Below are 24674 nucleotides of genomic sequence, written 5' to 3' on the forward strand. Positions count from 1 at the left end.
GTTGGCCTCCTTATCAAACTCAGGGTGAGAGTAAACACAAATCTTTTAAGAGAACGGAGAAATGTTTCCTCCGGGCCATGTACGCGACAATATAAGATTTATGACAGACGTTAGTAGAGTTAATGTTGCTTCCACATTTTATAAACATACAGTAGAAAAATGAGCTTCAGCGTATTTTCTAAATAACAAAAAAAAAAAGGCTCTGAAGTTCTACAAGCGCTCATGACACTCGTGGGATGCATTTGATCTTGAGTCCATTTGCTGTTCTGAGGACGGCGTCCACAGTCATTAGGAGCTTGTCTCGAGGATCCACCGACTGCAAGCTGAAGGACCGCAGGACGTGGCTTAAGATTATCTTAATCTCCATCCAAGCAAACTTCTGACCTGCGAGGCAACAAACGCTTAAAGGAGCAGTGTAATGATTTTAACGATAATTTGCATCTCCTACTTTTGAAATTCTTTTTCTTGTCACAAAGGACAGAAAACACATCCCCTTGCTTGGAAATGTTGCGATTCCGCAGCAAAATTGCGAGGCAAAAAATTATATTTCCCGACCTGCAGCCGCGAGCGGCGGCCGTGAGAACCACGGGGCGTGACGTCAAAAGGGGACTTGTAAAAATTTAGAAAGTTGTGCAAATACCTGCTCGATAAAAGGAAAATTTTCTATAAATCTTGTTGTTCCAACATAAATATAAATGCGTCCACAACCTGGTATCATCGACAAAACTTTTATTATACAGAGTTTTAGTTGCGCCATCTATCCGAGGTCAACAAAACCGTCAGCTATATCCAACGTTAGTAGATTACCTCAGTTGTGTTCCAGTTTCATGAAACTCGAACACAGAGTCACTTCTCGTATAGGGCACTGCTAAGTGTAGGCTTTGAAAAAGAACCACTTTGGGGAGTTATGTCTTCTTTCTCAATCAAATAATGCAGCAGATTTTTAACAAAAATTAATGCCGAAATAGAGATGACAGGATACCGAAATTTAAAAAAATCGAAGGTGTTTTTTTTTTTTAACTTTGCATCGGAACTTTTGAATTGTTTGATTTTTCTCCATGTTTGCCTAAATATATCGCGACTATCGTATCACTCAGATGTATAATGTATACTTTAAATTATAGACATATATAAGTAGAATACTATCTGAAAAGTATATGATGATGATTAAAATATTTCATGAGATACAGGCCTCCAAATATTGCCATTTGTCGTTCGAGAAGGCATGTCAGCCATTGTTATAAAAATGAATATGCATTAAATAGATATTATTACTATATATTTTAGAAGCAAGCTGTACCCCGAGTTTTTTTTTCTTCTAAAAAGTATTGAATTTCTCTTAATTTTATCGTTTTAGTTATTCACTTTCAAACGTGCCCGTTTGAAAGTGTGCCATCCGTGCGCGTTAATGCAACTGTCCACCTCTTCCTGCCTTAGGACTTTTCCTGTCCTCAATCTGTTTTGTTTTTTTGGTCAAAACTAAGTGTGGATTCGTTTATACCAGACACTAGACAATGGCATATAAAAGCATCAGTTGATTTAAAAATGTCGACCAGCCATCCTTTGGTCGATCTTATCTGAAATCACCAATGTGTATATATATTTTTTTTTCTTCTGCGACTGTTACTGCGTAGAGAGAAAAAGTAACGCGTAGTTTGGGCCCCGAATATCTGCGGATTGCCCGCGGATCATCCGTGGACGTCCGCAGTAAACTGGCGGATACGGATATAAATGAATCAGACTTGGCGGATCGCGGATTGGATGCGGATGTGAGGAGCTGCGACTGCGGATCGGATCCGGAAATCCGCAAATCAAAATGCAATTTTTCTTTTACTTTTCTTTTTTCGGACGCGGTTAATAAACGTGAGCGACCGCAGATTGTAGAGTAAACAAGTGAGTGAAACTATGAAGGTGCATCACCGAATGCTTCGCTGGACCAAATTACTCTTAGGAAAAAGGTGCCAAACGGGGAGGAAACTGCACTTTAGACCAGGAAAGACCCGACTCTCACCAAAGATCGCATTAGTGTGTTCTGTCTGGCCAAAAATGTTGTCCCTAGAAGAAGTGAAGAATGCAGGGGCAACAATCGACTCGGGAAAGCGTGTTCTTGTTTGGCAGAGGAAAGAGGGGAAGACGTCTTTGGGCGATTAAGACGTAGAAGCCACGAGAAAGTAGAAGCTTCCTTTCCTCCTTGGTGTATTCGCGTCTTACCACGTAAAGCTCCGGATAAAATTCCTCGCTGCGGTGAGTGACTGCCTGTCCTCTCCCACTTTTTTTATTGTGTCGCTTTGAAGTAGAAAAAAAACAAATTGTTATTAGTCCGTTTTCTCTGGGTAATTATCACGGTTAAAAAATATGCGTCTGCTTGGAGTGGGTGTTACGTAGCAGAAAGAAGGAAATATTAAAATTGACTTCCTTTTGGGCGCATTTGCTAAACAGAGTGTCGCAGACTCCCAGGACGATCTTGAAACTGCGATCATTTTTACGCGCCGCAGACCCCACCTCGTACCGCCGTTCTACGACGATCATCCAAATGACAGCGATTTTGATAGGTGCCAGCGCTCCCCATGTAGGTCGTCAAAGTTGCGAATATAAACACCATAAAACAGAACGCGACTAAATGACTTCCACCCGTATTCTGACTCAAAAACGTTTTCGTACAAAAATAAGCACAGCTTATAAAATTTTAAATACCCTCAATTTTTTTTAAAGGTTTTGTTTGATTTTATTATTTAAAATGAATGCTCGGATTGCGGGTCGGATCCCAAATAGCACCCAATGTTGTGCAAACATTCCCTGGATGTTCTGAATGTTAAAGGAACGTTAAAACACCATTCGGAACGTTCTAGGAACGTTCGTATGTGAACATTCCCTGGAAAGTAGGCTGCTCGACAATGTACGAACGTTCGTTGGCGAACATTTGTATGCACAATGTTCTCAGAACGTTCCCTTTCGAACATTCGTATGCGGAACATTCTGGGAACGTTCGCTTGCGAACATTCCTAGAATGTTCGCATGTGACGCCAACTTTACAGAGCTCTCACGCAACCTGTGATTCGAAACACCATCCACTATATGCCACTTTGTGCCAAAACTATGCCAATTAAGTGGAGTTTCTGAAAACTTAGCACAAGAGATCAGTTTTATCTTTACGGGTATACCGGGGGAATGTGATATGAGGTGTAGGAGATAAGCAATGGTTTTCAAAACATGATAATGAACTTGGCACTCAATGCGTATGTAGAGGGGCAGTTTTAAATGGACCAGATTCTTAGTATCTGGGGTTTTGAAACTTTGAAAAAAGGTATTTCTTAGTTGAATGTGGGATGCAATGTGTATTCGTTCTTAGGCTCGGAGTGAGTAATCGGTTATGCATGCATCACTTTTTGAATGAAAGAAGTTGACAAGTGACAGGTGTGTTAAGCTGTTTTTAGGACGTGCTCAGGCTGGTGCGCTGGGAAAGTGGCTAGCTTGGGCTTGCGCCTTCTAAAAATCTGTTTCGATTAATAAACATTGTTTTGAGAGGAGCTTCATCAGATCCATATATGTAGTGCGGCTCATTGGGGTTGTAGCCTAAGCAAGCCGTAATTGTAGAATCTTTATAAATAGTCCTCAGATAATGTTCACTGAATGTAGCGATGTACCCACGCCACGCTCCGTGGAGGATGAATTAAAGGATGTCCCCGCATAAATTTGTAACATTTCAAGAAAGTTGCAGAAGTTTTTTGGATGTTCTGAGAACATTCTTAGAACCTTGTTAGGGTATTTGAATGTTGATTGAACGCCCCGGGAATGTTCTGTCGTTCTCAAAACGTTCTAAGAATGTCCCTTAGCAAATATCCTCCGAATGTAGCGATAAGTACCTGAGCCACATTCTGACAACGTTGATAGTATTTTCTTACGTAATTTTGCAACATTCCGAGAATGTTGCCTATGTTCTTTTGAACGTTCCCGTAACGTCCTCAGAACGCTCTCGTGCAACATGGGTTTCGAATTTCGCGGATGCGGTTTCGAATTTCGCGGATACGGTTTGGATGCGGATTCAAAGTATGTGGATGCGATCTCAATAATTTAGAAACATCGCTAAAGCGGTTCGGCTGCGGACTAACAAAGCATTATTCGCGCAGGCCTCTACGCGTAGGTTACGGACGTCAAATATTAATTCTAAGTGGTATTTACTGCATGTAAAAGAATCGTTGCACCACTCCTCCAGACATGAAGACATAGACGTATTAAGGATATACACCATTGTTCGTACCGATGCAATTTCTGGATCCGGCCGAGAACGGTATGAACGCAAAAGGGTCACGTGACGCGGAGTTTTCGGGAAGGAACCGATCAGGATCGAACTCTTCTGGCCTTGGGAAGACGTCGGGATCACGATGCAGCATGTATAAAACCAGTCCAATATTGGTTCCCTCTGGAATCGTATGGCCTCCTAAGACAAGAAGAACAGGAACATCGGTGTTACCTACGCAAAGCACGCTCTCTAAAGATAACACCTGTGAGTTCACTCTCCCGCAGAACACGGATACAGCCAATTACGGCCAAGAAAAATGGTCAAAGTGCAGACGAGCTGGTGTGAAACAAGTTAACCCAGTTCTTGTTAAATGCTCCTTTTTTGCGTGTGTGTTTGTGTGTCTGTATTTAAATTCAACTTTCTTTTGTGAAGCATTGTTGTTTGTGGTGATTGTACAAAATAAAATTTGTAGCTGTGCTTGAGACGTTGCCTGTTCTTTTTTTTCTGTCTTCCTTTGCGTTTTACGTTTTCCTAGCCCAGTCTCAGGTTTACCATCATGTTCAACAGGAGGATCCCAGCAAATGACGGAGCTCAGAATACGACTGACAGCTTAACAAACGCAGACTGTACGCTGCGAGTCCCCAGCACCTTACTAATGAGTTTTAGTATGGCGCCTTCAGAACGCCGAAGACACGAAGCGTCAACATAATAGAGCGCACCCTGCGTTTCATGAGAAATCAGTGACTCTTTGATGTACGTCGATATTCACTGTTGAGAGTGTTACTTGCCCAGCTTGAGCTCCTCTGTGGCGGTACGTCCGATGAGCGGTACTGCGGGGCACAGGCGTTGAGACTCCTGCGTGTCGTTATAAACATAAGAGAACCTTTTTTACAGCGGAGCTGTTAAGGGCTAGTTTCCCCAAGATCGTGTCCGTCTTCAAATGACCTGATGACACTGAACTCTGGACAGCTAAAACCATCTATGAGCGGCATCTATGAACGACAACCACATGACCGGATTGCCGGTTGTCTGGTTGCCGCCGTCGATCACAGATGGCGGCAACCTTTCGAGCCTTTCCACTCTGGCTTGCCGACTCGCGGCCGGCCGTTACTTGATACCCACCATATGTACTATCGGGGAAAAATGAAATGCGAACAGAGGAGCGCGTGGCTCGCGGTACAGGCTGCGCCGCCTGGAAGTGAGCATAGGAGCGAGGGTGCGTGGCCTACTTCGATGTGTTCATGCCCTTCTCTCTGCTCTCTTCAAGCTTCAGCAGTGCGCCTCTTAGTGCGCTGAAAGCTTTCACCGCTATCTTTGCTGGCTCACCGCGTGCGGTGCAAAGAAGCTCGCTGCACTCGCCGAGCAGGCAGAGATAGCAGTGACAGCTTTCAGCGCACTCAGAGGCGCACTGCCGAAGCTGGGGGAGGGCCAATCGAGGGGTGTGAACACGTCGAAGTAGGCCATGCACGCACCCTCGCCCCTAGGCTCACTTCCAGGCGGCGCAGCCTGTACCACGAGCCACGCGCTCCTCTGTTCGCATTTCATTTTTCCCCGATAGTACAGCTTCGCTGGTTGTCTTTTTCACCAAAGTGAAAAGGCTATTTTTTTTTATTATTATTACCTGTGACAATAATGCCTGTCTTTGGGTTGAGCTCCATACCGAAAATATAATGCGCAAATACTGTGAGACATTACTGGCTGAGAATTCGGGGAAATCTTACATTTTTGACAAAAGTAAGATAAGAATATAAATATATATATATATATATATATATATATATATATATATATATATATATATATATATATATATATATATATATATATATCAGTGTGTCGAACCGAAAAAAATACGGGTTCGGTTACGGTTCAGGTTCAGTTAAATTTATTTTGTTCCGGTTCAGTTCCGGTTCGATTAATTCGATCCGCGAACCGGTTCGCGAACCGGTTCGGGGCGCTGAACCGGTTCGCGAACCGGTTCGGAAATTATAAATGACAAATTGCAACATCAAAATAAATTACAAATAAAACATCTGAAATCAGCACATACGAAACGGGGTACATCGCAATGTAAGACTCAGGGATTTCTACCAGGAATGGTTTCTTTATGTGCACTCAAGGGTTACCTCACCAACGTTTACGAATTCGGACTTCATCTAATTGGGTCCGACGCAGTAGCTGTAAAATCCGCGACCGCCTTACAAACCCACTAACAAGTAGAACTCGCTAACTATCCCGCCATCTCGGCGTGTAAGCAATTGAAGGAACAGTGGGGAGAAAATACAGCTTTCTTTTTTGAACTAGCCTTCGGTAACTCAAATTAGACCCTTAAAGAAGTTTTCATTAAACAAGATACGAAATATGAAAAAACACTTCACCGAACGCGACGCCAGAAGGACGTAATAGGATAAATATTAAAATAGAAGAGTTCGCTGTCTCACAAATATGTTAGCTTCTAAGTGCCTATACGAAACCGGATGCATTATTATCAAACTCCACAGCCTTTTCTTTTCTCATTCCGATGGAAGCAAGCTTCAAGAACTCGCGCGTTCTAGAAACGTGTTATGAAATGAGCACACAGCAGCCTTTAGGATTTACGAGATTGTAAGAAAATAAAATCCCGTGACGCGATTTCTTTTTTTTTTTTTTTTGCACAGCTTTCCAATTCTCTTTCTTCCGTGCAAGCCGCGACCAGCGCAATACTGGTTCCTATGTCAAGATTCATGGATGCAGCGTTTATATTCCTAAGACTGAGTGGAGAAGAAAAATATGTAAGCGAGGTGTGTGTTAGTTGACGGCACTTAAAAAACAAATGGCATTCATAGCACATTCATTGTCAACAGCGCGTGGCCGAACCGTTTTGACATGAGCCGGTAACCGTTATTTTTTTTCCGGTTCAGTTCCGGTTCGGGTTCATCGCGATAACAATATAACGGTTCGGGTTCGGGTTCAGTTCCGGAAAAAATACCGGTTCGGTTCCGGTTTTCGGTTCGGTTCAGTTCCGGTTCGACACCCATATAATATATATATATAATTTTTCCCGTAATCTTTTATGTTTTAGAGCGCAGCTCTTAGGGGCCCGCTTCCGGCTTGAGCGGCGTCGCCGTCGCCGTCGCCGTCGCCGTCGGCGTCGCCGTCGGCGTAACCGCGCGGTGCATCATGGGAAATGTCCCGTAATGCACCTCGCGAGGCCCCCACCGGGGTCACGTGACCTCGTGGGGGTCACGTGACCCCTCGAGGTCACGTGACCCCCCGAAGTCACGTGACTCCACTGAGGTCACGTGACCCCCTCCTCGAGGTCACGTGACCCCCTCCTCGAGGTCACGTAACCCCCGCCGATGTCGCGTGACCCCCCGATGACGTCATCGTCACTGATGACGTCACCGGCATCCACATCGTCATCGTCATAATCACTGATGACGTCACCCGCATCCACATCGTCATCGTCATCATCACTGATGACGTCACCGGCATCCACATCGTCACCGTCATCATCACTGATGACGTCACCGGCATCCGCATCGTCATCATCACTGATGACGTCACCGGCATCCACATCGTCATCGTCATCACCACTGATGACGTCACCGGCATCCGCATCGTCATCGTCATCATCACTGATGACGTCACCGGCATCCGCATCGTCATCGTCACTGATGACGTCACCGGCATCCACATCGTCATCGTCATCATCACTGATGACGTCACCGGCATCCACATCGTCATCGTCATCATCACTGATGACGTCACCGGCATCCACATCGTCATCGTCATCATCACTGATGACGTCACCGGCATCCGCATCGTCATCGTCATCATCACTGATGACGTCACCGGCATCCGCATCGTCATCGTCATCATCACTGATGACGTTACCGACATCCGCATTGTCATCGTCATCATCACTGATGACGCCATCAGTGACGTCACTGATGTCGTCACCGGCATCCGCATCGTCATCGTCATCATCACTGATGACGTCATCAGCGACGTCACTGATGACGTCACACACATTCGCATCGTCATCGTCATCATCACTGGTGAAGTCATCAGTGACGTCACTAATGACGTCATCGGTACCCGCATCGTCATCGTCACTGATGACGTCATCAATGACGTCAGTGATGACATCATCGGCATTGGAAGTCACGTGACCCCCAAGGTCACGTGATCCCCCCCCTGGTTACTTTAACCCCCCCCCAGTGCCCTTCCCTCCTTCTCCTCAAGAGCTGCGCTCTAATTCGGCGTTACAGGGAGTTGTAAGCGGCTTTCATTTTTTATTTCTTACTTTAAAGCTGGCAGTGGCGGAACGCGATGATAATCTAACCATCCGCGTTTTTGTGCCTGCTTCACTAGTGGTAACTTTGGTGCGCCCCCGAGTTTACCACGAGCTTCAAGTCGTTCTAAAAAGAGTTGATTTAGTGGTTTTTGATGACGCTTTTTAAGTTTCTAACTGGAATTATATGTCTATTTTCACTCATCAAAAGTTAATTAACGAATTGTAATTATTTTGATGACTTATCGCAAACATTATCCACCCACATAATGTCCCCCTGGCCGTTTAAACAAATCTGTAAATCTGAAAAAAAAAAAAAATCACCCTGTACATAATAAGAAGAGCCCTTTACCCAGTATAAAAGGCTTTGACAATCAGGTGAATTGCATTTTTAGACTATTGTATCAAACAATTAAACGGGATCTTTGTATCAAACAATTAAATGAAATATTTTTTACGTCGTAAATTTTTTTGCGACTTTTTTTTTTGCGTGACGTTTTTATGTTAATGAAAGAAAGCGAAGTTTTTTTTTTGGTTTTTTGGCTGGACTGAAGACAGACCTGCGATTTTGGGGATCGGTGGCCGAGTGGGCTAGCGCACACCAGCTCGGAGCACGTGGAGCGAAAGCTCGCGCTGCAAAACTTAGGCATCCTTTCTTCAATCCCCCTGCCCGTTTCGATCCGGATGAGCATCGTAATGGCGTGCGGTCGTGCATCACTACTGCGTGGTGCACGTTAAAGACTTAAGGCTAGCGGTTGTACTGTACTGGCTAAACTTCTCATCTACAGCGTGTGACTCGTCGCAACTTTGAAATGGCTGACCAACTACACGCTGTATAAATATCCACACAACCACAATTTTTTTCTGCGATGTTCCAAAACATTTTCAGCTTCCAATCCTACGATCGCCATTTTTGTTTCTCCCAGGTTAGTCATTCCAGCAAAAAGCCGTAAAATAGCATTCGAACTACGTTTTATTGCACAATCATTATTCCGGCTTGTTTCAATCCTCAAGTACAGAATCACGCGGTGAGCAGGTTTTTTTTTCAATTGTTATTACTGCTTTCCTTACCTCGTCTCTTAGGAAACAAACTAACCAAATTTGTGACTTAAAGGAACGCTGAAATCTCCAAAAAGGGTCAAGTGCCTAAATAAAACAAGTATATGTGTAAAAAAAATATTCTCGAAAAAAAAAAAGCGCAATATTTAAGTCGAGAGTCTCATTTTAAGTTGGGATTGACTCCCAAACATGCTTCTATTCGGAGACGTCGACGTGTCGAAATAAAAACATGTTTTTGGAATCGCTCCTCGCTCAAAAGAAGAGTCCCAAGATGTAAATATTGCCTTTTTTTAGCCCGTTTTTGGGACATGCGTTTCCTACTTTAAAAAAATGTTTGTTTGTTTTTTTTTTGTTTTTTTGAGGGGGGGGGGGAGGGGGGTTTAGTGTTCTGTCTTACCTTGATGACGCAATCCATATACTTGAGTTTCTTCATGTCCTCCGGCGTTATGTTCCTGTCCGGTTCTCCTCCGAGAACGTCATCGAGCTCCTCTTGAACTTTAATTTGCACTTGGCGATGCAGGCCGATCAGGTAAAGGCACCAGGCTACCGCCATTGTCGTGGTATCGTGACCCTGTGGGCTCGAAAGATGCACGCGATTTTGCTTGTCCCGTCACGGATCAACACCAAAACACTCGAAACGCACCTCAAACATGAACGTGTCCACTTCTTCGCGGATGTCTTCGTCCTTAAGAAGTGCGTCGAAATCCAAGCTGTGGTGGAGCAAGATGTCGATAAATGTCAGTCGCCTTTTTTCACGAAATTCGTCGTCGTTCGTAGAGACTGCGTGTACCGTTCTTCTTTCTCTGACCAGCTCTTCCCTTCTATCTCCAATCACCTATGAGCGTGCAAGGGACACGTGAGTATTATTCCTTGTACTAAATGCTACTGGACTTCGTCGTCTGGATCACCGCCCGCCGTAGACACTGGCAAGTTTCTTGGCCTTATTTTTTTACAAAAACAGAGCTACGCTTTGTAATTTTACAAGAAAAAACCGACTTGTGAAATACACCTTTGACGAAAAGTTAGGTGGCTACATGCAGGAGTCGATTTTTACGGTCCATTTTAACGGGTGATTCAAGGAGACGGCAGGCTCTTTAAATCGACCGGAAAATTCGGTTTCTTAACCTATATCGCGCTCCGACTTTGTGCAGCGTTGCCCACAGATGGTGCATTTTTTTTTTCTAAAATTTGCAGAGAGCGAACTTACCCGAGGAAGAAGTAAAGAAAGAAAAAGACTTAGCTCCTATGGAAACGCAGCGACGCCACCGGTCTTCAAACAACACGGCGCCGTTTCGCACGGGACACAAGAGATGGCGCAAGGAACGCCGCCAACGAACGAGCATACGGCGCCGAGAGCCAGCGTCTTTAGCAGACAATCTTTTCGACTCTAAAGCGGAGCGCGTTCCGCGGGCGGCGACAGTCGCAGAAACAAAAACAGGCGCGGTAAAAACAAGGAACTGCAGTTCCTTGTCTGCTAAATACGGCGGCTCTCGGCGTCGTTTGCTCGTTCGTTGGCAGCAGTTGACGTCGAGACCGCTTGCGCCATCTCTTGTCTCCCGTGCGAAACGGCGCCGTGCTGTTTGCAGACCGGTGGCGTCGCTGCCTTTCCATAGGAGCTAAGCCTTTTTCTTTCTTTACTTTTTCCTCGGGTAAGTTCGCTCTTTGCAAATTTTACAAAAAAAAAAAAAAAAATGCACCATCTGTGGGCAACGTTGCACAAAGTCGTACCGCGATAGGTTAAGAAACCGAATTTTCCGGTTGATTTAAAGAGCCTGCCGTCTCCTTGAATCAACCCCGTAGATCGAGCCTGGTGACTTAAACCCCCCTATATAGTTAAATCATCAAGTCATCGTCGGTGCCACTGCCTCGCCATCGAAGTCGCCACGATCGGAGAGAGGATCTTCGACAACTGACGCCTCTCCCCACCACAACAAGAACTTTACTCTTACCTTCTTGGTGAAATTGTGAACGACCGAGACCCTGCGCTTGTACTCCCGTCCTGCATCAGTTCTCAAATATATCGAGTCCAGTTGCAGCCATGGCGTCTGAGACCTCGCCACAAGCTGCTCAGTTAAACTAAAAAGAGAGAGAGAGAGAAAAAGCTACGGTCAGAATAACCGCACAGGCGTTTAACGTGAAAAATAACCAATCGGTAATGGGGCAACTGTGGACCAACTTCTGTATTGAGCGCGAGCTCTTCGTAAATTCATTTGGCGGCTGTCTGTTTGTCTTGTCTGGTTGTCGAACACCCAAGCGCAGCTAATCGACTCAGTACAAGGAAGCTGTTTTTTTTTTTACTTCTTATTTATTTGAATTTTGAAGGACTCTGTGTTGCCATAGCCTCCTCTATACTCACAAAGTCATGGCAGTTCGATGACGGAACCATGGAGTGGAATGCCCGGTCGCAGATTTGGAACACGACGATCTGGTAGCACAGAACATTTCTCGGGGAGTCGGGTATTCAGCGCACAGCTTTTGCAGCCGCGAGGACCCGAAACATGGTTTTCAAACCCGACGAGAAAACAAGCGGTAGCCCGATGAACGCGAGAAGCACGAGTAGACATTCCATCGCTCGGGACAAGTCTGTTTCTTCGGCGTCTCGCCGCAGCGGGGCACCCGTTATATGGCTCTTGTCTGCCGCTCTACCTTTTCACTTTCGGCGACCGCGTCACGTGACGATCTGCCTCTTTGTTGTTGTTGCCAAGTGCTAGATGAAAGTGTTTTGGGCGCGCATTAAAAACGTTACAACTCCTAAAAAGTAAAAAAAAAAAAAACGCGCTGGAGTTTATTTGTTTAGGTTACAATCGGTTGGTGTTACGAAAAGCGCCTTTTCTGATCTGCGACCGCGCCCCGTCTATGGCTTTCTGGCGCCCAGCGCTTCTCCGTGGCTCGCCGCTCGGCTGCCCCCTAGCGGTGTCTCCGGTTGCATCCGCCGTTGTTTGGGCTCAATAGGCCGTGTTCGCTATACGTGGCGAACACGGACAGAATACACGGCGAGGGTTTTATACGTTAAAAAATTAGCCTGCTTGTACAAAAAAAAAAGCGAAAAAAAAAATGCAAATATAATTTACGATATATTAAACAACAAAGTTCGGTTCTAACTACCCCACAAATAAACAAAATTATGAGAAAAAAAAGTCCGATTGCGTGTACTGCCGGTATGATTTCACCGGTGCCCAAAAAGATTCCCGATTTCATATTTGTAAAGCGCGTATTACATAATCTTTGTTTAATTTAGGTTTAATCCATTACGTTTTCTGCTTTTAACCCATTAATCGATTGACTACGCTGGATACAGTGTCTGACACTACGCAGCAATACCTTCACTTACTACTTAATTGCGTCGATGTACGATCCAATGTCTTCCCTATATTTGCCCGTCGTCACACCCATAATGGTCTCTGAAAACGCAGAAAGTATGAAAATGATTACGTACGCGGTATAGCACCCAAGTGAATGATTTTAATTCGAACAGATTTATATGATTTTTGTTCAATAACTTTTTTAATTAGGTAAAGCACTCATGTGGTTCTCATTAGAAACTTGCTGAGCGTCATCGAAAGCCACTAACATGGATGCTAATATTTTCATCCACGTTTTGGCACCGCTAGCCTTGCGCCTGTAGCACGAGTGCTACCACTGCGCTTCAGTGTTGAGGAGTTGCCACTCCGGAGTTGGAATGATTCCGGAATCATTCCGCATTTTCACGACCCCGGAATGGAATGGGAATGGAATGGCTGCAACGTTGAGGGGAATGGAATGGGAATGGAATTAGGTGCCTTTTGCCCGGAATGGAATGGGAATGGAATGGACCAAATAAGCACGACTTTTTTTTTTTTTTTTTAGTGTTTACGGTCAGCTAAATCGAGCCAGTCAGCAAGTCTGTTGCTCAGAAATAAAATGAGCGGGAAACTGCCAGCCCGCGTGGAGCCCTAAAAAGCTTATACGCAAAAAAAAAAAAATGCAATACAAAAAGCAAGCGTCAAGGCAAAGGGGGGAAGGTGGGTAACGTGGCGCCTTTCACGGACGCGCAGGCGTCGGGCTTCGATGGCATTACACGAGAGCGAAACAAGAAACCAAGCACCAAACAAAAGAAAAGGGAGCGGCAAAGAAAGAAACCGGCATGCACAACTCCTCATCGTCCTTCTTGTCATGTTTTTTTTTTTTGTTGTTGCGGGGGTATGTAAAATGCACGCGCGCGCACAGACAGATCTGGGAGCGGAAGCGACTGTCATAACTCGCAGAGCTCTGATAACTCGTTGACTCGGGCGCCGCCGAAAGATGATCAGGTATTGCTTTCTTATAGTTCGAGAAGCGTTGTTCAGCAGGCAGCCAACCCTGCTGCCTTCCACGTTCATTCGTGCGCACTCCTTTGAAGTGCGAAATGTGGGTTTGCTTCGGCATTAAAACCAAAGCGAGATTCACTTCCCTCTTCTCTTCTTGCGCTTTGCTCCGAGGCTTGTTTTTTCATACTGCATTTGTAGTGTAAGTCCGCTTTTTACTTAGTCTTTGTTCCTATGCTTGTTTTCTGTGTTATATGTTTTAGTGGGTCGAGGTTACAAGCAAGCTAGCGGATTCCCGCTCATTTCCTTTGACTTTAGTCTCTTTATACTTCGTTTCACCTTGCGATGGACCGCTGCGGACGCTACGAGTCACCCTAGGCAATCCAGCACCGTGAGCGGGACTGCAGGGTCACGCGACACTCAGAAGGCACTGGATTGGTTTAGATGGCTCTCGTGCTGTCTGTTGAGGTCCATCGTAAAGTGAAGTAGACTATCGACACCGCTCTTGGTGTGACCGAACTGACTAGACCTGCAGAAAGACAGTCCTGCGCCAGACGAGGCGCGACCGTTGCTGTGAGGGCAACTGAGAAGGAGAGCTGGGTGCTAGCTGCTACTGAGGTTTTGGCTTCCGCGCGTCTCGGCTGTCCGGTCTGCATTGTTGCTCCTTGTCCCGGACCCTGTTTGAGGCGGTGAGAAGTCAGTTGGACGGTGGTGTTGAGGAAAGACGGGAAAAACAGGTTACTTGTCCTACAAAAGAAAGCGATTCGATGCATATGCAATTTAGATTTTTGCGCTCACACCGCTCTTTCTTTCTCCAAACACACGATTTTTACAATTCAGCAACAATATAACTTCAAATTAGCCTTATCAATTTATAAAGAGATAAAAAAACAGCGAGTCTTCGTCTCTGGACATATATCCAAAAAAAATTACGAAATATAATTTACGGCATGAGTTATTACTTCAGGAGAGAATTCGCACCAATTACGGGTCACAGAAATCGAGCTTTTTGATTCCGGAATATTTAAACAAATTTTCAGAAGTATTAGATTTTATAAATTGCTGTTCTTCTTTGCGGAGCTTTTAAAAGGAAATAAAAGAATACATTTATACGCTCTCGGCTTAAATATTGGGCCGCTGCTTCATGCTCTCCAGATTCAGATGATTACTATTTTATGCATTCATTTAGGAATTGATTTAAGGCAAATCATCTCAGTTTGTGTTCGGTTTGTGTTCACTTTGCGTGTAATTTGTGTTTTGTTTGTGTTTAATTTATGTCAAAACCAGGGTGTCGAACCGGAACCGAACCAAACCGAAAACCGGAACCGAACCGGTATTTTTTCCGGAACTGAACCCGAACCCGAACCGTTATATTGTTATCGTGATGAACCGGAACTGAACCGGAAAAAAAATAACGGTTACCGGCCCATGTCAAAACGGTTCGGCCACGCGCTGTTGACAATGAATGTGCTATCAATGCCATTTGTTTTTTAAGTGCCGTCAACTGACTCACACCTCGCTTACATATTTTTCTTCTCCACTCAGTCTTAGGAATATAAACGCTGCATCCATGAATCTTGACAAACGCTGCATCCATGAATCTTGACATAGGAACCAGTATTGCGCTGGTCGCGGCTTGCACGGAAAAAAAAAAAAATTGGAAAGCTGTGCAAAAAAAAAAAAAAAAAATCGCGTCACGGGATTTCATTTTTCTTCAATCTCGTAAATCCTAAATGCTGCTGTGTGCTCATTTCATAACACGTTTCTAGAACGCGCGAGTTCTTGAAGCTTGCTTCCATCGGAATGAGAAAAGAAAAGGCTGTGGAGTTTGATAATAATGCATCCGGTTTCGTATAGGCACTTAGAAGCTAACATATTTGTGAGACAGCGAACTCTTCTATTTTAATATTTATCCTATTACGTCCTTCTGGCGTTGCGTTCGGTGAAGTGTTTTTCATATTCCGTATCTTGTTTAATGAAAACTTCTTTAAGGGTCTAATTTGAGTTACCGAAGGCTAGTTCAAATAAAGAAAGCTGTATTTTCTCCCCACTGTTCCTTCAATTGCTTACACGCCGAGGTGGCGGGATAGTTAGCGAGTTCTACTTGTAAGCGGGTTTGTAAGGAGGTCGCGGATTTTACAGCTACTGCGTCGGACCCAATTAGATGAAGTCCGAATGCGTAAACGTCGGTGAGGTAACCTTTGAGTGCAGATAAAGAAACCATTCCTAGTAGAAATCCCTGAGCCTTACCGTGACTACGATGTATCCCGTTTCGTATGTGCTGATTTCAGATGTTTTATTTGTAATTTATTTTGATGTTGCAATTTGTCATTTATAATTTCCGAACCGGTTCGCGAACCGGTTCGCGGATCGAATTAATCGAACCGGAACTGAACCGGAACAAAATAAATTTACCTGAACCTGAACCGTAACCCAACCCGTATTTTTTTTCGGTTCGACACACTGGTCAAAACCGTCTCTGTAGAAATATTTTCTGCTTGCATTTTTTATGTATGACTTCTACACTGCTGCTGCGACTGCTGTAGCGCCGAAAACGGGAATGGTGCCTCGTCAGGTAGCTTCGGCAACCTTCTGCTTCTCCCTCCCCGACATTTCATATGTCAAATAAACTTCAATTCAATTCAATTCAATGTTAATTCGAACGGTGCGGTATTACCCCATTAATTGTATGTTGATGTGAAGAGCTTTGTCAACGCCGACCCGACCCGTCGCCACAACGCGAACAACCGACACCGAGGTAGAAGAATGAATCGGTTGGTACCGTCTGCTGCCTGAACCCGCCACTGGATCAGCGCGAAAAGGAACATCACAATTTGGACGAGAAGACAAGACAAATACAGATCGAGTCATGTCATCATGGAAGACATTTTTTGACATTAGTCGCGAAGAAAATAAACAAGCTGCACGCTGAAAGTTGTGCAACGAAACTATACACGGTGCAGTCGGCGTATATCATCGAACTTTATTCGCCATCCGAAAAGAAAACACGAGAATGAGTATGCGAAGGGTGGAAAAGGGCAGGCGAACCAGCCAAAAATTGAATTGAATATGATAAGAAATATCGAGATTCGTAAAGCAAGCGTGAACGTATGCGTTTTAAAACAGGTTTCGTGACCTCGATACGGTCCCTCGTGCTGCGCCGCAGAGGTTGCATTTTGTCAGAGGATGTGTTCTTGCCGCTGTGCATGGAGTCGCCCCCAGCAGTGTACTATACTTCGTCTCACCTTAGCATGGACTATTGTTAGCCGCGCGTGCTAAAAGCGCGAGCTAGTCGCTTTCAATGAAGCCGCGGCGGCTGCACGAGCGCTCGTGCAGCAAGTGCTCTAGTCAAGGCAGTCAAGGCTGGCCGCTCGCGCTAGCACAGCCTTCGCGGTTAGTCCATGCTAGGTAGAGACGAAGTATAGCCGTGGTGCTGTATTTGAAGAATACAGTAATATAGCTTATTCCTGCGCCAAGCACGAACTGGATATTTTTATGCTCTTATCAAACAAACATGCCTGGCCGCGTATGTCCTAAAAGTAAAATGCAAAAGAGTAACAAAGAAAAAAAATGAGTGGATTTAAGCTTTGCTGTTTGTTGAGAGCCACGTGGTCGCGAGACCGATGTCTTAAACAAGCATCGACATATCAAGGGGCTTTCTCGATGTTTGCAGTACATTGTAAATAAACACTTTGTGCCACCAGCGGTCCGCTTAGTAAAATCAGTGTTTTTTTTTTTTTTTTGAGAAATTTAGCTTTTTTTTTTTGCAATTGTCTCTGCCTTTGCTAATGCCAGCTTTATGCTGCTTATGCCGGCAACACAATGTTGCTGTCAAGTGCCAATTTTTACGTTTAGGAATTAAAGGAATGGAATGGAACGATTCAGCCATTCCAGGAGTGGGAATGGGCCCAGTGTCCCCATTCCTAGGAATTGAAAGGAATTAAATCATCGAAAACTCTAATGGAATGGGGGTGCCCATTCCGTAACACTGCTGCGCTTCCTACACGCTTTAAGTCCATCTAAAATTGTCTATTTTGGTGACTTTCGATGACGCTAAGCGAGTTTCTAATTGGAACCACATGGTTATTCTCACCATACTTAGAAGCTGACTACCAAGTTTTAGATCATTATCTTATCGTGCCGATTAGCCCAATATATTATGCGGCCCTGGCCGTGTACCTCACCCGCAGAGACCACATTAGTGTACCTTTCATGGATTGCTTTTAAAACAAATCTGTTCGGGATAAAACCAAACGCCCTAAGTATTTTGCATCACGATAGAGGCGGTTCTGGACATACCCAGTAAAATTGCCAAAGTGCATGTCGCCAAAAACGGGACGACGTCGGTCTCGTCGGTCTCGGAAAATTGGCTGATTTTCTTCCCCATGTTTCTGGCATGCTCGTTCATAGGAGCGACGAAATCCTCCAGGATACGGAAGTGAAAGGCCGGAGTCAGCATTCGTCTTCGCTCTTTCCACTTGGCCCCAGAGCTGTTTTGTGGTTTGCGAAAAAATATATCAACAGAATGGTTAAAAAGAAAAGAATGCGAATGATAGGTTTTATAAAATCTATATCGCGTCAAAAAGTACGTACTTAGCTTGAACTTGTATCCTGCTTGGTAAGATTATGTATTGCGTCTCTCTACGGTTCATTAAATTTAAATATCTTTCGTAATTCTATGAAAGCCTCTGTTAACGATAGGAAATTTCAAATTGTTCTTTTTTACTACGATTTCAACATGCCGAGTCAGCTTTGCCATGGTAGCTATTGGCACCGTGAGCGATCGAAAGCGTCGCTGTGGTCGGCCCACCCCAATTGGCCGAATGCTGACTATGACGTCAGCAAAGGATGTCTCATCGACGGAAATAAGAGGAATGTAAGAACTTCCATTTTGGCGGTGTTGGCAGTGTTGCTTTGAGAGCGCAATGATTTCAGGCTTCCACCATGCCCATTACAAACACCATCGAAGTTGTTGTTCACTAGGTAATGACGTCACAAAATGTAACCAAATGAGGGCGCCACCGAAACATCTCGCCGCTAATAGGGGTGGGTGTACCTAAAGTCGGTGTACCGGGCGATCCGCATTCTAGGGCGGTCCCACGTGCCGCCGCTTCATGACGAAAAAGTGGCGCTGTAGCCATGATACCGGCAGAGCTCTGAATACCGGTAAAGCCCCTTCATGTTTCAAAAGTAGCGCGAGGCACGAGCAACGTGCAGCCTGTGGGAACATCATGACGGCACAGCGCAGCACTGAGCTAGATTTCAGACACCATGTTTTTTCCCAAATGTGGCACGCCAGCACGTGTCTCGAGCATTTCCAAAACAATAAATTGCGCCACTTTTCTCAGGATAGAGCAGCTTTAGCTATCGGTGCATTTCTGCACGAAGGGCCGTGCAAGCGTCTCACGTCATTGTGCGCGAGCTCGCGGGGCACGAAAGCGTTTCGTACTACGCGTGCTCATGCAGGACGCGCTTCTACGCATGGTGCCATTGTGCGCCTCCCGATGGCACCAGGCGCAGGCTACACACGCGCGCTTTTGCTTGAGTGGTGACATCTGAGCCAATTTTCCGCCCAATCGTTTTTTTTTTTTATGCATTTTGAAGTGCGCCCAATCCGAAATCACTCAGCTCGACCGCGTAGCTTTGGCTAATGCATAGACGCCATTTTACCGCCCAAGTCAAGCACCGAGTGCGCGAGAGCGTCACGCGCTGGGCAACAATGGATGCCTTCACCCTGAAACAGACAGACATGTAGGCACCCTATAGCTACCGGTGCCACCGGTGTCATGAACAAGTGGCATGCTATCGATTTTCTGTTCGACACACCTCCCCTTATGGACACCATAGCTCTGCTAAAGCAACACCTCCTCCTCTTTGGGAGGCACATATCACGCAAAATAAAAGATCTGATGGAACTTAGAAGTAACTATCGCCCAGGTCCTCGAATCAATATCGAAAGCGGTGTTTTCACAGACCCTACCTTTCAATACACGTTCTAATCAACTGAACGACAACAATTCCAGTGCTGTTTATGCATCGACCAGTGCAGTTCCGATGATTCTGATTCTTTCGTCACAATTGAATAACATTATAAGCTCAAATGGTTTCATGAATGTTATCCAGTCTCCCACTAGAATAAATATTTCCTCCTCAAGCACCCTCGATCTTTTAGTTACAAATGTTTGTGAAAATGTTCATGACGCTGGTACAATCGCTAGCGACATTAGTGACCACATTCCCATATTCATATCCTGTTCCTACAGCACTTTCGTAAAAAGCTCAAATAGAGTTATATATGTCTTTCAGAACATATCCGAGCGTAATTTGGAAAAGTTTAGGACAGAGATCTCCCACACTGACTGGGACCCAGTTTATTCTAAAACATGCGTAGACGAGGCGTACAACGCATTTATTGACGTCTTCAGCAAAATTTATAGCTCGAATTTTCCCTGGGAAACAAAAACAGTTGCTGAAAATATTCGGAAGCCCTGGATCACACCTCTGCACCTCAGAAAGCTAAAAAAGAGGGATCGTTTGTACAGGTCCTTTTTATCGACGAGAAATCCCGATAAACTGATAATTTTTAAGCAATTTCGGAACCGCCTGACATCTGAGTTACGAAAGGCTAAGCAAGAGTATTATACGCAGCTCTTTAAGAAAAATTCTAAAACACGCCCAGAAATAGTTTGGAAAACTATAAATGAAGTTTTACGCCGCAGTGGACAGCGTAATGATGTAGGCGAACTTTCAATCAATGGCAAAAATATATCGGGAACGTTGTTAGCAGAACACTTTAACACAGCTTTTGTAAATTTAAATCCACCACCACATAATGTCAATGCTTCACTTTATTGAACACACAGTACACGAGACACTTTTTCTAACGCCGACTGATGAACACGAAGTATATAACGCGTTTGCGGGTCTCAGCAACAGTTGAAGCTGCGATACAGATGACTTACAAGTTAGGCCTGTGAAATTTGTTCTTAATAACATCGCACCTTGCTTGGTGCACATTTTTAACCTTGCCTTGTCATCAAGAACATTTCCCCATAAAATGAAATTAGCTAAAGTATCTGTTATATTTAAAGAAGGAGACAGAAATCTCCTAACGAACTACAGACCTATCTCTATACTTCCAGTATTTTCCAAAGGACTTGAAACGATTATTTTAAAACGCCTAAACTCTTTCTTTAATAAGCGTTCTCTGTTAACGGATTGTCAATTTGGTTTCCGTAAAGGAAAGTCTACAGAATCTGCATTAGTTCGACAAAAGGAAATTATTTTGAAAAATATAGAAAAGCGATTATTTACCCTAGGTATATTCATAGATTTTAGTAAGGCATTCGATTTCGTCAACCACAAAATTATATTAGATAAACTATACTGCTACGGTGTCCGTGGCGTACCCCTATCTCTTTTTTACTCTTATCTTGAGCAACGTGCCCAATGTGTTGTGATCGATGGTCATACATCACCTTTTCTTAAAGTGCGATGTGGTGTCCCCCAGGGCAGTATTCTTGGGCCTATGTTATTTAATATATAAATTAATTACATCGTCAACATCAATAAACGAATAAAATATATAATATACGCTGACGACACGAGCCTATTTCTTGCTGAAACGAATGTTGAAAAATTAATAGCCGACGCAAATAATGTCCTTAGCCGGTTTTTTATATGGTTCAACAGCAATGGCCTTAAGATCAACATCCAGAAAACAAAGGCTATTGTTTTTCGACCGAAGAACAAAGCTGTAGCTATTAACAACAACATTACAATTGGTTCTACACCAATTGAGTTAGTAAAAAGTTATAAAACGCTCGGAATAATTTTTCCTGAGCATCTTTTGTGGAATGACCATGTCGATTATCTCGTCAAGAAGCTGTCCAAAGTGGTTGGAATCATGTCACACTGTCGCTCTGTTTTTCCAGTTAATATTAAACTACAAATTTACTATTCACTATTTCAGTCCTACATCAATTACTGTCATCGTATTTGGGGGAAGACTACTCAAATAAATATTAAAAAGCTTACGTTACTTCAAAAGAAAATGCTCCGTTACAATGCCAATGAACACTGCATGGCTCATACAAAGCCCCTATTTGCCCAATATAAAGTAATTACCATTGAAAAAATGTACGACTATAGACTGCTGCATAGTTTCCGCTTTTCAACTTCTGACCATATTTTGTTTTTATGTGAAATGGCGAACCTCTCCGAACATCCTCATCGCATCAACACGCGCCTCTCGGAAAGATGGATCATACCTCGAGCTCGTACTAATTATACTTATCAGTCAATCACTTATCGTCTACCTTCATTACTTAACCATTTACTTACCAACAATATTGATATATTGATATAACAGCCAAAGACTGGAACGATCTTCCTGAACATATAGTACAGCTTAGGGACTTGTATAAATTCAAAGAAGCTCTTATAGCGCTAGATCAATCATAGTTTCATAATGATGAAATTCATGCATGCATTTGTGTGCTCTCCCTGTCTTTCTTGATATAGATGTGCTCTTTTTGTATTCTTTTTGTATTTTGTCCACAGGTTTCTGGAATTTTCACTGCTTTGCTGTGTAATGCCCACCCCTCATGTAATACCCCCTTCTACGGGGGCCTTTGAGGAAAATAAATAAATAAATAAATAAATATATATAACATGGGAAGAAAATTCTTATTGATGTACTTCTTATAGTCCTGTCGGACATTGTGTATAAATAAATGTGAAATAATTTTATTCTGTGGTATATCTATTCTTGTTAAAAAAGTTTTTTTTCTGTGTAATGTGAAAAATGGCTGCGTACGCTTTTGTTGTTGTTGCTATATTGCTTCTTGCTAACCGCATTTCTCTTTTAGAAAGTGTTATATTTTGTAGATATTATGAACAGAAGCTGTGCGTATATTTTTCTGGTTTGTGCGCTTGTGTGCGACCTTAGTATTTTTGGTAAATATTGGTATTTTGATTTTGGTATTTTGTATAAAAATATTTTAGCGTGTTTTTTTTTTTTTTTTTTTTGAAAGTTAGTCTTGCTGCCCATTTCCAAACGGGCCCCAGACCCCGTCAAGCTGCCTTTGGCAGCTTTTTGTATGGGGCACCGTTGGCTAAAAGGCCACAAATAAATATTGATTGATTGATTGATTGATTGATTAATCGGTGTATGCATATAACACGAAGGAAATACCACGGGGTGTTAAATGCGAAGTAAACTTGAAACATTTCAACTTCATGTTTGTTGCTTAACGAGGAAGTTCAAGATTGACTTCAACAGGAAACGTTGGACACGTCACAGCCTTTGAATCCCAAATCGACATGTTCTATGCCTTATATCATGACTGTTACAGTATTTTTTACACGTCTGTTTGCATGTGTTTATTCTTTTCTTTTTTTTTTTCCTCCAATCTACAAAATGCAAAAAAAAAAAAAAAAAAAAAGATAGAGGTCTGAATTCGCTTTCTCAAATATTCACGTGTGCGGCCTCACCTTGTCAACAAGCCGGTGCCCAACCACGAGTGCAAGAGGCTGTAATTGAACGATTTCGACATCGTTTTTGGACTGGTCAGAACACTCTGAAATAATGAGGTTTGGAACTGTCACGCGTGTAATTTGTAACAATTACAAATGAATTACACAATGATAACAGTAAAATAGCTTTCATGCGAATCTTAAGACGCTACCATATTTTAAGCACTTCTTTGAGGCGAGTGCGTTGACGCGGTGCAAAAACTTAGAACACGGACAAAACTGTGTTGTCCGTCTTGTGTTTTCTTTTTTCTTTATATTTAATTGTTTTATGCTCCTTTTTATAATATATTTGAAGCTTACCTTTTGAGAAAAAGAAAAGTGGTTTGTTTCTTACTTACCTCGATGAGTTCTGGTTTAAATATCATCACATGCAGTTGGTTTCCCACATAGAAGCGGTAAATACCCTTCTTCTGGTACTGTGAACATATTCCCAAATGCGTTTCCATTGTAGCTGAAATGAAAACGAATTATGAGGTGAAAAGAAATTTTATAAATATCAAATTTCTATATTTGGCCATATACCTCTTTAACAAAGTGTACTGCGATTGTGGACGAGTTCGAAAGATCATATAGTAGAAGGCAGGGAAAGATCTTCGAGTGGTTGGTCTTAGAACCACCAAATAAAAGGACTAATTGGTAATACATGGTAATTATGTTCATTTTCTTATTTGGGAATTACGTGATTCGAATTTCTGTTCTTAAATAAAACCGGCAATTTTCTAACTGATCCGATAAATTTAAAAATGGCTATTTTTTGAAGACCGAGAGCGAAACTTTTATACAAAAAGAATATGTCTCGATCACGTTAAAATTTAGATTTTAGGAAATACCTAAATGTTCAAACACTTTGGAAGACACCATTAAGTGCTCGCAGTGAAGGTAACATACTGGTCAGTCTCAGTGTTTTTTTTTTTTTTTCAACCAAATAAAAAACTTTGCATAAAATTGAGGCGAATATAAATAGACGGAAATCGAATAACTAGCAATTAAATACCGTTTTAATGAATGGTCGAATCGATTGTTTGTTGACTTTTTCTGCTTTTACGGCTGTACAACCATATGGTCATTAGTAGCTGGAACACTCACACACGTTGTACGGGACCATGTGCTTGACTCTGGCGATGCGGAAGTGTTGCCGAACAATCCAGAGCAGCGGTATGCTCCCGTCGGGACCGGGCAGAGCCTTGACGTGTTTCCATGTCGCACGTCGCGCTGCGTGGAAGGCTCCAAGCACAGACAAAAGGAGAAGGGCGGCCCCACCAAGGAAGAGGCACACAAA

At 43.4% G+C, this 24674-nt stretch overlaps 1 protein-coding gene across 1 annotated transcript; it reads right to left on the reverse strand.

Annotated features, from left to right (window-relative positions):
* On the reverse strand, positions 1 to 24674 carry LOC115330000 (cytochrome P450 4V2; the record flags this gene model as incomplete). The annotated part of the gene is made up of 11 exons (XM_040505327.2): positions 1 to 384; positions 4259 to 4438; positions 5029 to 5095; positions 9973 to 10146; positions 10219 to 10410; positions 11525 to 11651; positions 12907 to 12976; positions 18158 to 18348; positions 23354 to 23439; positions 23734 to 23846; positions 24482 to 24674. Coding segments are annotated over 11 exons (1557 nt in total), but the record flags the coding sequence as incomplete, so codon positions are not given.

This window comes from Ixodes scapularis, unplaced genomic scaffold (genome assembly GCF_016920785.2).
Source record: "Ixodes scapularis isolate PalLabHiFi unplaced genomic scaffold, ASM1692078v2 PGA_scaffold3__209_contigs__length_174095766, whole genome shotgun sequence".
NCBI classification, from domain to species: domain Eukaryota; kingdom Metazoa; phylum Arthropoda; class Arachnida; order Ixodida; family Ixodidae; genus Ixodes; species Ixodes scapularis.